At 46.6% G+C, this 14,966-nt stretch overlaps 1 protein-coding gene across 2 annotated transcripts in view; it reads right to left on the bottom strand.

Annotated features, from left to right (window-relative positions):
- Positions 1-14,966, bottom strand: part of traf6 (TNF receptor-associated factor 6) — a 52,636-nt gene that overhangs the window by 19,600 nt on the left and 18,070 nt on the right. For both annotated transcript variants that reach the window (XM_070899367.1, XM_070899366.1), the window contains 2 exons: positions 12,596-12,746; positions 5,006-5,164 (listed from right to left, as the gene is read on the bottom strand). In XM_070899367.1, coding sequence (XP_070755468.1) covers positions 5,006-5,164; positions 12,596-12,746 — 310 coding nt within the window. The remainder of the gene's footprint in view (positions 1-5,005; positions 5,165-12,595; positions 12,747-14,966) is intronic.

Below are 14,966 nucleotides of genomic sequence, written 5' to 3'. Positions count from 1 at the left end.
AGAGGCTACTTGCAATACTCCCCTGAGATTGTCAGTCAGTTCACTGTTGTGTGCTGCATGCTGCATAACTTAGCCACCATGAGGCAGCAGCAACTGATAGTAGAAGACGCACTTGAGGTGAGAGTGGCTGATGAAGAGCAAGATGCAGATGACGAGGAAGACGAGGAAGCTATGCAAGAACACGGAGCAAGACAGTGGAGGAAGGCGGGCCGTCGTGCCCCTTTAACGATTGCTGGAGCCTTGTGCCAGCAGCTCATCCGTGAACGCTTTGCTACCTGAAGGCTCAGCATCAGCTATTCCAAATGGACCGTGTTTACTGTTTGGACCTGTTCTGTAATGTTGTGTTGTGTTAATGGAACAAATAATGGAAATGATTCAGTTATAATTTAAAATATATTTTATTCAAAAGTTTAACACTTGTTTGTACTTAAATAAAAATATTCTTGTATCAAACTTTAAAGATTTCAGTTAAGATCACTTACAAACGTTTAAACTTGTAAATTTACATAACTTACAAAAAACTTTTAATTTGAAAAGTTACAACAGTTAATAATAACAGTAGCAAAGAAAGGCTGCACCCATCTCTCCTCTGCCTTATTCTAAGACCGCCCACTGCGCTTGGTCTTGGTGACTCCACCCCTGCCCGCAGGCAGTGGCACAGCATTTTTCAGGTTGGTACCAAGCTTATTCTTTCAAACATCTCGGGTAATGCGCACTTGATTTTGGGGCGGGGGGGGGGCAGGGTAATGTGGAAGGCCCGGCTTGGGCCTCTTCAGAGGCTGGTCTGGGAATTGGAGTGGGAGTGGCAGTTGATCGTGTCAATGGGCGCGGCAGTTGATTCTGTCAATGGGCGCGGGGTCTGGGCATGTTCCCTTATTGCAGCAGCTAACTCCGACATTCCCTCCCTCATGTGCCCTGACAGTGTCTCATCTACCTGCAACATTCCCTCCCTCATGTTCACCAACAGTGTATCAACTACCTGCAACATTCCCTCCCTCATGTTCCCGGACAGTGTTCCCATTTCTCGAGAGAGTGTTGTTACTTCTCCCGACACCTCATCACCCACCCCACTGATGGTGTCCAGGAGTGATCGGGTGAGGTCAATGCTCTCCGCACTCATTGCCATCATCTGAACCACATCTGTTCGATGCTGCTCCTCAGGAGAGCGCTGTCGAGCTGCATCCTACTGGGACTTGCAGCCTCGGACGGTGGGGCGGGGCCCTGGGTGTGGCTCGCTGCACCTCACAGGGACCCGCAGCCTCGGACTGTGAGAAACCATGGAATGACCCAACACTTGTACCACTCAGAAAAGGGCCTGACACCTCAATGGGCAGCACCTCCGCCAGAGTACAACCAATGGAGGCTTCATCCATCTCCTCCTCCTGACCCCCATGCTCTTGGTCTGGAAGGTCGGATTAGAAGATGTTCTCTTCAGGCTCGTCAGGGTTGGCCTCAAGTTCTGCAAAATATATAACAGAACAGACAAATGGTCAGCAGCAGAGGAGGGGGGGGCAGTGTGGGTGGCATGAGTAGGCTCACACAGCGCAGGCAGCAGGCTGATTTGAACGACCACGATGAATGATAGCACACTGCATCAACTGAAGAGTAGCTGACGGAGACATCCCCATGAACCGAAGCATGTCTAGCCTGCGCATTACTTAACATTTAGCTGTGGAATTTGCAGGACTTACCCTCTCCCTCGAGTGTGGGCCCAGCTTGTGCAGTGGTGGTTGCTTTTCTCCAGGCAGGACCCATCAAAGCAGCGACCCTCTCTTCCAAGGGTGTCAGATTTGCTGGGCCTCCTCCTGTTCGAGTTCTTTCCCTTTTGTTGTGTTCCACCTTCCTCTGCAAAGATGAAAATACAACATTTTAGAGAGGGTATCTTTCTGCTGGGTGAGACATATACAGATGGTCACATTTACAATTGCAATTCTATTGAATAAATGAAAATATTACTTACACTAACTACTTGACCAAGTTCCTGCCACTTTTTGCACTGACCCGCAGACCTCGGAGTGATCACCATTGCACAGTAATCCTCTGCAAGTTGGTTCCAGCATTTCTTCATTTCTTTTGGTGAAATTTTTGTGACCTCTGCTGGTGCCCAGCTCATGCCATTTGGCCTCAATTACAGTAACTAGGGCCTCCACTTCATCCTGTAAGGAATTCTTGGTCCTTGAGCCTCGTTGCATCTTGTATTGCAGCTCCGAGTTTACCAATGAGAATTAAAGTTTTCACACACAACTGGCCGAATGCAGACTGAGAGCCGTGCTGGACAAGCGCGACCATAGCAATCACGTCAAAAATGTCTTCTTTTACGCGCATGCGCAGAAAAAGGCATCATTTTTTCGGCACAGACAATAGGCTCCACCCCCCGAAGCTAAAGGAGTGGCTGCGCAGCGCCAATTTCAAAAATAAAACGGGAAAACTTGCAAGTTATTCTTTTGGACTAGTCAGGGCCAAAAAAAACGGCGTAAATCTTGCAATACGCCAAAAAGCGTCAGTGGGGAAAATTGAGCCCCTAGAGTCACACCAATGTAAAATACTCATCTTCACACAGTGGCCTTTTAAGATCGTGCTTCAGCAAGAAAGTTATTATTTTTCCTCCCTCTTTTTGCTCCACATAGTATAACGCAGTCACGAGGGGCCAGGAAATCTGCTGTCAGTTATCTGCCATTCTGAACTGTGAGCAAGAGGAGCCAAAAGAATTTTCCTCTCTGAATACTTTTATTTGTCTTTAATGTGGGGAAGTACTTGGTTCCTGCTCAGCATCCTTCCTTCAAAGGGTTCGCAGTCCAAATGGAACCCACAGGATGGGGCCATCGTGCTTATCTACTCTCAGTTCTGGTCTCTGCAGAAAACACTATTTATTTTAGCATTGGATTCAGAAAATATCAAAACCTGTGCAGACAAAAGGTGGGAGGGGAAGGTGTTCACCAATTCTATTTTGTCTCTTTTCTCTTATCCTAGGCCTTCAGGGTATAGGGGACAGGTAGCTGGCTGCACCAGAGCCTCTGTAAATGAAGCACCCGACCCACGGAGATTTCTACCAACTTACATCACTTCCTTTCCTGGTGTTCGAGTTACCCATTACGGAATGAAAGAAAAGACTTGCCTTTCACGACCACCGGACGTCTCAAAGCACTTTACAGCCAATGAAGTACTTTTTGAAGTGTAGTCACTGTTGTAATGTAGGAAACGCGGCAGCCAATTTGCGCACAGAAAGCTCCCACAAACAGCAATGTGATATTGACCAGGTAATCTGTTTCTGTGACGTTGATTGAGGGATAAATATTGGCCAGGACACTGGGGATAACTCCCTTGCTCTTCTTCGAAATAGTGCCCCAGAATCTTTTTAAGGCCACCCGAGAGAACAGATGGGACCTCGGTTTAACGTCTCATCCAAAAGATGGCAGCACTCCCTCAGCACCACACTGGAGTGTCAGCCTAGATTTTTGAGGGACTTGAACCCATGACGTTCTGACTCGGAGGCGAGGGTGCTACCCGCTGAGCCACAGCGGACAGTAAGGAATGGTATCGTCCGTCTGTGTGAAACACCTCAACAGCAGTGACCTCTTGCACGGCGTAACCTCACCATTTAAAAACTAGGATGTGACCTGCACTTTACAACCACTGGTCCAGTGTATCGGTGCTCCAACGAATTTTGCCTTCTGCCTGGCAACCATTTAAAAAACTATCCTACTGCCAAGGAAGAGGGCTGTGCTTTGCCGCCTCATCAGGTCAGGGAGAAGCTTCCCCCTCAAGAGGCCCCAGTGGTTGCAGGAAGAAGCCTACAAGCTGGAGTGGCTCAGGGGAGAAGCTAGAAACCCGAATGAGGCATTTCAACTAAAACCATACTGAGGACAGAACACATTCAGTCAGTCTGGGTTAGATTCAGAATCCAGCCATGGCTCAGTGGAAGCACTCTTGCCTCAGAGTCAGAAAGTTGTGGGTTCATATCCCACTCCAGAGATTTGAACATATAATCCAAGCTGACACTCCAGGGCAGTACTGAGGGAGTGTTGCACTGTCGGAGGTGCCGTCTTTCAGATGAGATGTTAAACCGAGGCTCCGTATTCCCCGAGGTGGATTGTAAAAGATCTCGCATGGCATTATTTTGAAAAAGAGCTGGGGAGTTCTCCCCGATATACTGGTCAGTATTTATCTTTCAAACAACATCACCAAAACAGATTATCTAGTCATTATCACATTGCTTTTTGTGGGATGTGGCTATGTGCAAATTGGCTGCTGCGCATCCAACGGTGCTTACAATTCAAAAAGTACTTTATTGGTTGTGAAGTGCTTTGCGATGCCCCGTGGTTACTATATAAATGCAAGTCCTTTCTGTTTATTTCTTTCCAGAATCAGTGGTTAGTAGTGAGGAGAGCTGCGGGTCAACTCTAACATTAAGCAGCACAGGCTGGAGTTCACCGTGTCCCCATCTCTCCCAGGTGCCGATTCCTCATCTCCGCAGGACAAGATGTAAATGGAGTGTTGTGGGGGGGGGGAAGGGGGCGGGGGGAGGGAGGGGTGGAAAGTGGGGAGGGCAAGACCCGCCTCACACGCACTTGTTCACTCAAGAGCAGCAAACTGGCAGAGAATTGGGAAAACACCCAAGTCTTCCAGCCTTCACATTTAGGGAATGACGTCAAGAGCAGCAACTGCCATTCATTTTCATTTCGAAAGGTCACCTGTTTTGAAGTACTTCACTGTGGGAAAATAACTCCAGCTCCACGGTGCTCTCAACTGGGGTTTGCAATCTGTGCCCAGGTCACTCCTAACACGCCCTTCATTGTTGACAGCTGGGTGACACGGGATGCTCAAGGGCAGCGAGGAAAGGGGAAGAATACAAAATAAATCACTTTCAAATGGGGAAGCGATACTGGAACTATCTACAAAATGACAGGAAGTCCGCAGGCTGGAGAGTGTATGCCAGTCTCCAGGCCGAGGAGGGCGGAGCTGTAGGAGTGATGGGGGATGGGGGATTTGGGAAGAGGAAGCCTGCCTTTTTATCCTGATAGGCCATCAGCAAGGCGCAGTTTTCGCAGACCACAGGCCTCTTGGGGCAGTCCGAGTCCCTATGCTCCTGCAGCTCCTTTCGCCAGAGCACGGCGTCACACAGCGGACAGTCGACGAAGGCATACTCGCACTGCTCCTGGTGATCCTGCAACACACACGGCACAAAGTGGTCAACACATGCCACGCCTGGCAAAGAAACAGGTTTCTGTACACCGTAAACGGTCACACACTCCCAGCTGTCACCGAGACCCGGCTTAAAATTCATTCAGCACTTTTAAGATCAATACTCTGTAACCAGATCTCCACCCACCCCGAGCTGGCCCAAAGGTCTGCTCACGGAAACACAGGCAGGGAGATCTGGCTGTGATTGAAGGAAAGTGTTGCAAAGTTTTCTCCAGCAGCAAACACGGCAGCCAATTTGCGCACAGAAATTTCTACGATACTGAGCAGAATTTGTTCAAAATAAATCGAGGTCACCACCCAATGAACCCTTCCTTCCCCCCCAACCTCACTGCTGCCTCTCCCCCTCCGTGATCGGACTCTGAGCCCAGACACCTGGCCCTGCTGCCGATTCAGAGTTGGGTTACGTGGAGGACGGGGGAACAAAGTGCACTGACTGGGTCAGTACTGTCGATGACCACACTGGACAGTGCACTGCGGGCCAGTACATAGAAACATAGAAAAATAGGTGCAGGAGTAGGCCATTCGGCCCTTCGAGCCTGCACCACCATTCAACAAGATCATTCATCTCAGTACCCCTTTCCTGCTTTCTCTCCATACCCCTTGATCCCTTTAGCCGTAAGGGCCACATCTAACTCCCCCTTGAATATATTCAATAAACTGGCATCAAAACTCTCTGCGGTAGGGAATTCCACAGGTTAACAACTCTCTGGGTGAAGATGTTTCTCCTCATCTCAGTCCTAAATGGCTTACCCCTTATCCTAAGACGGTGTTCCCTGGTTCTGGACTTCCCCAACATCAGGAACATTCTTTCTGCATCTAACCTGTCCAGTCCCGTCAGAATTTTATATGTTTCTATGAGATCCCCTCTCATCCTTCTAAACTCCAGTGAATATAGGCCCAGTCTGTCCTCATATGCCAGTCCAGCCATCCAGAGAATCAGTCTGGTGAATCTTCACTGCATTCCCTCAATAGCAAGAATGTCCTTCCTCAGATTAGGAGACCAAAACTGAACACAATATTCCAGGTGAGACCTCACCAAGGCCCTGTACAACTGCAGTAAGACTTCCCTGCTCCTATACTCAAATCTCCTAGCAATGAAGGCCAACATACCATTTGCTTTCTTCACCGCCTGCTGTACCTGCATGCCAACTTTCAATGACTGATGTACCATGGCACCCAGGTCTCATTGCACCTCCTCTTTTCCTAATCTGCCACCATTCAGATAATATTCTGCCTTCGTGTTTTTGCCACCAAAGTGGATAACCTCACATTTATCCACATTATACTGCATCTGCCATGCGTTTGCTCACTCATCTAACCTGTCCAAGTCACCCTGCAACCTCTTAGCATCCTCCTCACAGCTCACACCGCCACCCAGCTTAGTGTCATCTGCAAACGGAGATATTACACTCAATTCCTTCATCTAAATCATAAATGTATATTGTAAATAGCTGGGGTCCCAGCACTGAGCCCTGCGGCACCCCACTAGTCACTGCCTGCCATTCTGAAAAGGACCCCTTTATCCCGACTCTCTGCTTCCTGTTGGCCAACCAGTTCTCTATCTACTTCAGTACATTACCCCCAATACCATGCTTTAATTTTCCACACCAATCTCGTGTGGTACCTTGTCAAAAGATGTAGGAATAATATTCCTGATGTTGGGGAAGTCTAGAACCAGGGGACATAGCCTAAGGATAAGGGGTAAGCCATTTAGGGCTGAAATGAGGAGAAACTTCTTCACTCAGAGTTGTTAACCTGTGGAATTCCCGACCAGAGAGTTGTTGATGTCAGTTCATTATATATATTCAAGAGGGAGTGAGATATGGCCCTTATGGCTAAAGGATCAAGGGGTAAGGAGAGAAAGCAGGAAAGGGGTACTGAGGTGATTTTATTGAATGGTGGTGCAGGCTCGAAGGGCTGAATGGCCTACTCCTGCACCTATTTTCTATGTTTCTATATTCAAATATACCACATCTACTGGTTCTCCCTTGTCTACTCTACCAGTTACATCCTCAAAAAATTCTAGAAGATTTGTCAAACATGATTTCCCTTTCATAAATCCATGCTGACTTGGACTGATTCTGTCACTGCTTTCCAAATGCACTGCTATTTCATCTTTAATAATTGATTCCAACATTTTCCCCACTACTGATGTCGGGCTAACCGGTCTATAATTATCCGTTTTCTCTCTCCCTCCTTTCTTAAAAAGTGGTGTTACATTAGCCACCTTCCAGTCCATAGGAACTGATCCAGAATCGATTGACTGTTGGAAAATGATCACCAATGCATCCACTATTTCTAGGGCTACTCCCTCAGGTACTCTGGGATGCAGACTATCAGGCCCCGGGGATTTATCGGCCTTCAATTCCATCAATTTCCCTAACACAATTTCCCGGCTAATAAGGATTTCCTTCAGTTCCTCCTTCTCACTAGACCCTCGGTCCCCGAGTATTCCAGAAGGTTATTTGTGTCTTCCATCGTGAAGACAGAACCAAAGTACTTGTTTAACCGGTCTGCCATTTTGTTGTTCCCCATTATAAATTCACCTGAATCCGATTGCAAGGGACCTACATTTGTCTTCACTAACCTTTTTCTCTTCACATAGCTATAGAAGCTTTTGCAGTCAGTTTTTATGTTCCCAGCAAGCTTCCGCTCATACTCTATTTTTCCCCCTCCTAATTAAACCCTTTGTCCTCCTCTGCTGTATTTTAAAATTCTCCCAGTCCTCAGGTTTGCTACTTTTTTTGGCCAATTTATATGCCTCTTCCTTGGATTTAACATTATCCTTAATTTCCCTCGTTAGCCACGGTTGAGCCACCTTCCCCGTTTTATTTTTACGCCAGACAGGGATGTACAATTGTTGAAGTTCATCCATGTGATCTTTAAATGTTTGCCATTGCCTATCCACCGTCAACCCTTTAAGTATTATTTGCCAGTCTATTCTAGCCAATTCACGTCTCATACCATCGAAGTTACCTTTCCTTAAGTTCAGGACCCTAGTCTCTGAATCAACTGTGTCACTTTCCAACTTAATAAAGAATTCTACCATATTATGGTCACTCTTCCCCAAGGGGCCTCGCACAACAAGTACTGTCTCAATGCAAGGAGCATTCATAATAAGGTGGATGAATTAACTGCGCAGATAGCTGTTAATGGATATGATGTAATTGGGATTACGGAGTCATGACTCCAAGGTAAGTAAGGCTGGGAATTCAATATCCAGGGGTATTCATATTCAGGAAGGATAGACAGGAAGGAAAAGGAGGTAGGGTAGCGTTACTGGTTAAAGAGGAGATTAACGCAATAATAAGGAAGGACATTAGTTGGGATGATGTGGAATCTATATGGGTAGAGCTGCGAAACACCAAAGGGCAGAAAACGTTAGTGTGAGTTGTGTACAGACCAAACAGTAGTAGGAAGTTGGGGATTGCATCAAACAGGAAATTAGGGATGCGTGCAATAAGGGTACAGCAGTTTTCATGGGTGACTTTAATCTACATATAGATTGGCTAACCAAACTGGTAGCAGTACTGTGGAGGAGGACCCCAACTATTTACAATATACATGAATGATTTAGACGAAGGAATTGAATGTAATACCTCCAAGTTTGCAGATGACACTAAGCTGGGTGGCAGTGCGAGCTGTGAGGAGGATGCTAAGAGGCTGCAAGAGGACTTAGACAGGTTAGGTGAATGGGCAATTGCATGGCAGATGCAGTATAATGTGGATAAATGTGAGGTTATCCACTTTGGTGGCAAAAATAGGAAGGCAGGTTATCTGAATGGTGACAGATTAGTAAAAGGGGAGGTGCAACGAGACCTGGGTGTCATGGTACATCAGTCATTGAAGGCAGGCTTGCAGATACAGCAAGCAGTAAAGAAAGCAAATGGCATGCTGGTCTTCATAACGAGGGGATTTGAGTATAGGAGCAGGGAGGTCTTGCTGCAGTTGTACAGGACTTTGGTAAGACCACACCTTGAGTGTTGTGTGCAGTTTTCGTCTCCTAATCTGAGGAAGGACATGTTTGCTATTGAGGGAGTGCAATGAAGGTTCACCAGACTGATTCCCGGGGTGGCAGGACTGACATACGAGGAAAGACTGGATCTGCTAGGCTTATACTCACTGGAATTTAGATGAATGAGAGGGGATCTCATAGAAACATATAAAATTCTGACGGGACTGGACAGGTTAGATGCAGGAAGAATGTTCCCGATGTTGGGAAAGTGCAGAACCAGGAGTCACAGTCTAAGGATAAGGGGTAAGCCATATAGGACCTAGATGAGGAGAAACTTTTTCCACAGAGAGTTGTGAACCTGTGGAATTCTCTGCCATAGAAAGTTGTTGAGGCCAGTTCGTTGGACATAATCAAAAGGGAGTTAGATGTGGTCCTTACAGCTAAAGGGATCAGGAGGTATGGAGAGAAGGCTGGTGTGGGGTACTGAGGTTGAATGATCAGTCATGATTATATTGAATGGCGGTGCAGGTTGAAAGGGCCGAATGGCCTGCTCCAGCACCTATTTTCTATGTTTCTATGATTTCCTGGAGTGTAAAAAGGATGGTTTTCTCGACCAATATGTCGAGGAACCAACTAGAGAGCAGGCCATCCTAGACTGGGTCTTGTGTAATGAGAGAGGATTAATTAGCAATCTGGTCGTGCAGGGCCCCTTGGGGAAGAGTGACCATAATAATGGTAGGATTCGTCATTAAGATGGAGAGTAACACAGTTAATTCAGAGACTAGGGTCCTGAACTTAAGGAAAGGTAACTTCGATGGTATGAGACGTGAACTGGCTAGGATAGACTGGCGAATGATACTTAAAGGGCTGATGGTGGATAGGCAAAGGCAGACATTTAAAGATCACATCGATGAACAATTGTACATCCCTGCCTGCCGTAAAAATAAAAAGGTGAAGGTGGCTCAACCGTGGCTAACAAGGAAAATTAGGGATAGTATTAAATTCAAGGAAGAGGCATATAAATTGGCTAGAAAAAGCAGCAAACCTGAGTACTGGAAGAAATTTAGAATCCAGCAGAGGAGGACTAAGGGTTTAATTAGGAGGGGAAAAATAGAGTACGAGAGTAAGCTTGCAGGGAACATAAAAACTGACTGCAAAAGCTTCTATAGATATGTGAAGAGAAAAAGATTAGTGAAGACTAATGTAGGTCCCTTGCAGTCAGAATCAGGTGAATTCATAATGGGGAACAAGGAAATGGCAGACCAATTGAACAAATACTTTGGTTCTGTCTTCAATAACGAACACACAAATAACCTCCCGAAAATAAGAGGGGACCGAGGGTCTAGCGAGAAGGAGGAACTGAAGGAAATCCTTATTAGTCAGGAAATGGTGTTAGGGAAATTGATGGCATTGAAGGCCGATAAATCCCCGGGGCCTGATAGTCTGAATCCCAGAGTACTTAAGAAAGTGGCCCCAGAAATAGTGGATGCATTGATGGTCATTTTCCAACATTCTATAGACTCTGGATCAGTTCCTATGGATTGGAGGGTAGCTAATATAACCCCAGAGAAAATACAGGGAATTATCGACCGGTTAGCCTGACATCGGTAGTGGAGAAAATGTTGGAATCAATTATTAAAGATGTAATAGCAGCGCATTTGGAAAGCAGTGACAGGATCGGTCCAAGTCAGCATGGATTTATGAAAGGGAAATCATGCTTGACAAATCTTCCAGAATTTTTTGAGGATGTAATTAGTAGAGTGGACAAGGGAGAACCAGTAGATCTGGTATATTTGGACTTTCAAAAGGCTTTTGACAAGGTCCCACACAAGAGATTAGTGTGCAAAATTAAAGCACATGGTATTGGGGGTAATGTATTGACATGGATAGAAAACTGGTTGGCAGACAGGAAGCAAAGAGTAGGAATAAACGGGTCCTTTTCAGAATGGCAGGCAGTGACTTGTGGGGTACCGCAAGGTTCAGTGCTGGGACACCAGCTATTTACAATATACATTAATGATTTAGACAAAGGAATTGAATGTAATATCTCCAAGTTTGCAGAGTGGGTGGCAGTGTGAGCTGTGAGGAGGATGCTAAGAGGCTGCAGGGTGACTTGGACAGGTTAGGTGAGTGGGCAAATGCATGGCAGATACAGTATAATGTAGATAAATGTGAGGTTATCCATTTTGGGGGCAAAAACAGGAAGGCAGAATATTATTTGAATGGTGGCAGATTAGGAAAAGGGGTGGTGTAACGAGACATGGGTGTCATGGTACATCAGTCATTGAAAGTTGGCATGCAGGTACAGCAGGCGGTGAAGGCGGCAAATGGCATGTTGGCCTTCATAGCGAAAGGATTTGAGTATAGGAGCAGGGAGGTCTTACTGCAGTTGTACAGAGCCTTGGTGAGACCACACCTTGAGTGTGTGTACAGTTTTGATCTCATAATCTGAGGAAGGACATGTTTGCTATTGAGCGAGTGCAGCGAAGGTTCACCAGACTGATTCCCGGGATGGCAGGACTGACATATGAAGAAAAACTGAATCGGCAGGGCTTATACTCACTGGAATTTAGAAGAATGAGAGGGGATCTCATAGAAACGTATAAAATTCTGATGGGACTGGACAGGTTAGATGCAGGAAGAATGTTCCCGCTGTTGGGGAAGTCCAGAACCAGGGGTCACAGTCTAAGGATAAGGGGCAAGCCATTTAGGACCGAGATGAGGAGAAACTTCTTCACCCAGAGAATTGTGAACCTGTGGAATTCTCTACCACAGAAAGTTGTTGAGCTCAGTTCGGTAGATATATTCAAAAGGGAGTTAGATATGATCCTTACGGCTAAAGGGATCAAGGGGTATGGAGATAAGGTAAGAATAGGGTAATGAAGTTGCATAATCAGCATGATCATATTGAATGGTGGTGCAGGCTCGAAGGGCCGAATGGCCTACTCCTGCACCTATTTTCTATGTACTGTCGATGACCACACTGGACAGTGCACTGACCAGGTCAGTACTGTCGATGACCACACTGGACAGTGCACTGACCGGGTCAGTACGATCGATGACCACACTGGACAGTGCACTGACCAAGTCAGTACTGTCGATGACCACACTGGACAGTGCACTGACCGGGTCAGTACGGTCGATGACCACAATGGACAGTGCACTGACCGACTGCTGCTTTGAGAATAGGTTGAAGAAAGGTGGGCTTTGTGGCGGTAGACAGTGCATTGACAATCTGTAGATGGGATACCATATTCATTTTCAGCAAGGCACACAATTTAAAGCAGAGGGCCCTCCTAAAACCCTATTTCAATAAGCATTGTCCAATGAGAATCAAGTCTGCAACTTTTGAATAACCAAAACAATCAACAACAAAAACAAATCACAAAGTTGTAACAATATCCACGATCGGTGGGTAATAAACTCCTCCAAACCAACCTCCAGGTGTCGCAGCTCCATTTTCTGGTAGCAGCCCTTGTTGGGGCACTTGACTGTCAGCGAAAGAATTTCCCGTTTTGCAAAATTATCTGGGAAAAGTTGGGCTTCCAGCAGCATCTCATTATCCACTGGGCACTTGTGTCCCGCATCCCTGAGAGAGATTTCAAATAAAGAATGGTTAGAATCCAGAACTCAGCCTCTCTCCATCACTCCCAGGTCGCAGTTTCTACATCTCTCCCCGCATCTCAGCTTCCCTCCCTCCCCCCGTCCCATCTTAGCCTCCCTCCATCTCTTCACCCCCCCCCCATCTTAGCCTCCCTCCATCTCTTCACCCCCCCCGCCCCATCTTAGCCTCCCTCCATCTCTTCACCCCCCCCCCATCTTAGCCTCCCTCCATCTCTTCACCCCCCCCAATAGCTTCCCCCATCACTCCCAGAGGTGATTCAGGATGGGGGGGGGGGGGGGGGGAAGAAGATCACTCCAGGTGAGTTGGGGCGGGGGGCAGGAAAAGAGAGAGGGGATCACGCCAGGTGAGTCGGGGGGGGGGGGGGGGGGGAGAAGAGAGGATCACTCCAGGGGAGTTGGAGGGGTGGGGTTGGGAGGCTCACTCCAGGTGATTTTGAAGTATGAAATGGCAATTTTCGCACAACAAGCTCCCACAAACAGCAATGTGATAATGACCAGACAATCTGTTTGTTATGTTGATTGAGGGATAAATATTGACCAAGACACTGGGGATAGCTCCCCTGCTCTTTTTCAAAATAGTGCCATGGGATCTTTTACATCCACCCAAGAGCAGATGGGACCTCGGTTTGACATCTGATCTGAAAGACAGCACCTATGACAGTGTACTGCACTGCACAGGAGTGTCAGCCTCGATTTTTGTGCTCAAGTCCTGGAACGGGATTGGATCCCACAACCTTCTGACTCAGAGGCGATTCACAGAGAGCCACAGCTGACATTGTTGAAAGATAAATATTGGCCAGGACACTGGGGAGGTCTCCCTACTCCTCTTCAAATAGTGCTGAGAGATCATTTACATCCACCTTCAAAGGCAGACAACGCCTTGGTTTTATTGTCTTATCCGAAGGACAGCACCACTGACAGTGACGCAATCCCTGTGAAGTGTCAGCCTGGATTAGTCTTGCGTGGGCTTGAACCCATGACCTTGTGACTCAGAGGCGAGATCACTGCCACTGAGCCAAGGCTGACATCTATGGCACACAAGCAATGTGACAAAGCATTCAGTGGTCCTGCTCCCATGTGACAGGGAAATATCACAATGTTGTTGTGACAGTAACAGTAATGTTACAGTCCTGGATTACATAGTACACACTGTATTATGTAAGTATTGCTGCTCCGATGGCTCCAACACAAGCTTAAAATATCAGGAACATAAATAAAAACCACATCCTTCCTGGGTGCAAATTGACTCTTCAATATGACTGAAGGAAACTGAACCAATACAGAAGGTCACCGAGGGATGTTACAGCTTGAGTAAAGTGCAACAGCTCCCTCTCATGTGCCATGTTTACTGGTACTTCAAGTGGCAGAGACAAACTCATTCTAGGTATCAGCCTGCAAATCTGGACAAACAGCCTCGAGCACTTGATTAGCAATCTGGGAGGGGGCAGTGGGAACTTTGTTCTGGATTATCAATCTGGGAGGGGGGCAGTGGGAACTTTGTTCTGGATTATAATCTGGGAGGGGGCAGTGGGAGGTTTGCTTTGAGGTAGGTGGCAGATAACATCTGGAAACAAAAATCCAAAAGTATTCACAAACGAACATGCCAGTTTCAATCCTTCATAATTCGGAAGCATTCAAGATGTTTTCTTTGTGGCCAAGGCAAAAATCGGTTCCACAGGCAATCAATCCCATGCTTCCCATGAATTGAATTAAAACACAATCTTAATTGTGAAGTGACCTGGACACAGGTCAAACAATGAATCTTTTTACCAATAAGGCACATATTGAATTACCAGATAGGTGACATTATGTGTAAGTATTGGGAAACCATCTTCAGTCTTCAGCCCCCGCCACCAACTACGTATTCTAGCCATCGATTCCATTCCCCTCCTCGGCCACTGTTCCAGGTTCAACCAGACTCAATCTCCACGTCCTATTTGAATCCAGCTTCCCACCCCATATCTTCTCAATTACAAAGACCTCCGAATTCTACCATCACAACATTACCAGATTCTGCCTCAGCCCATCGACAGCTGAAACCCTCATCAATCTTCCAGACCTGACCATTCAGCTCATCTAAAACATCCCATCTCGCAACGTCCCAATTCACCCATCACCCTGTGCTCGCAGACCTGATCCCCAAGCCCTATAAATTGAAAATTCTCATCCTCATGATTAAATCCCT

The sequence above is a fragment of the Pristiophorus japonicus genome, chromosome 14 (assembly GCF_044704955.1).
Source record: "Pristiophorus japonicus isolate sPriJap1 chromosome 14, sPriJap1.hap1, whole genome shotgun sequence".
Taxonomy (NCBI): domain Eukaryota; kingdom Metazoa; phylum Chordata; class Chondrichthyes; family Pristiophoridae; genus Pristiophorus; species Pristiophorus japonicus.
This window is presented reverse-complemented; position numbering and strand designations above follow the sequence as displayed.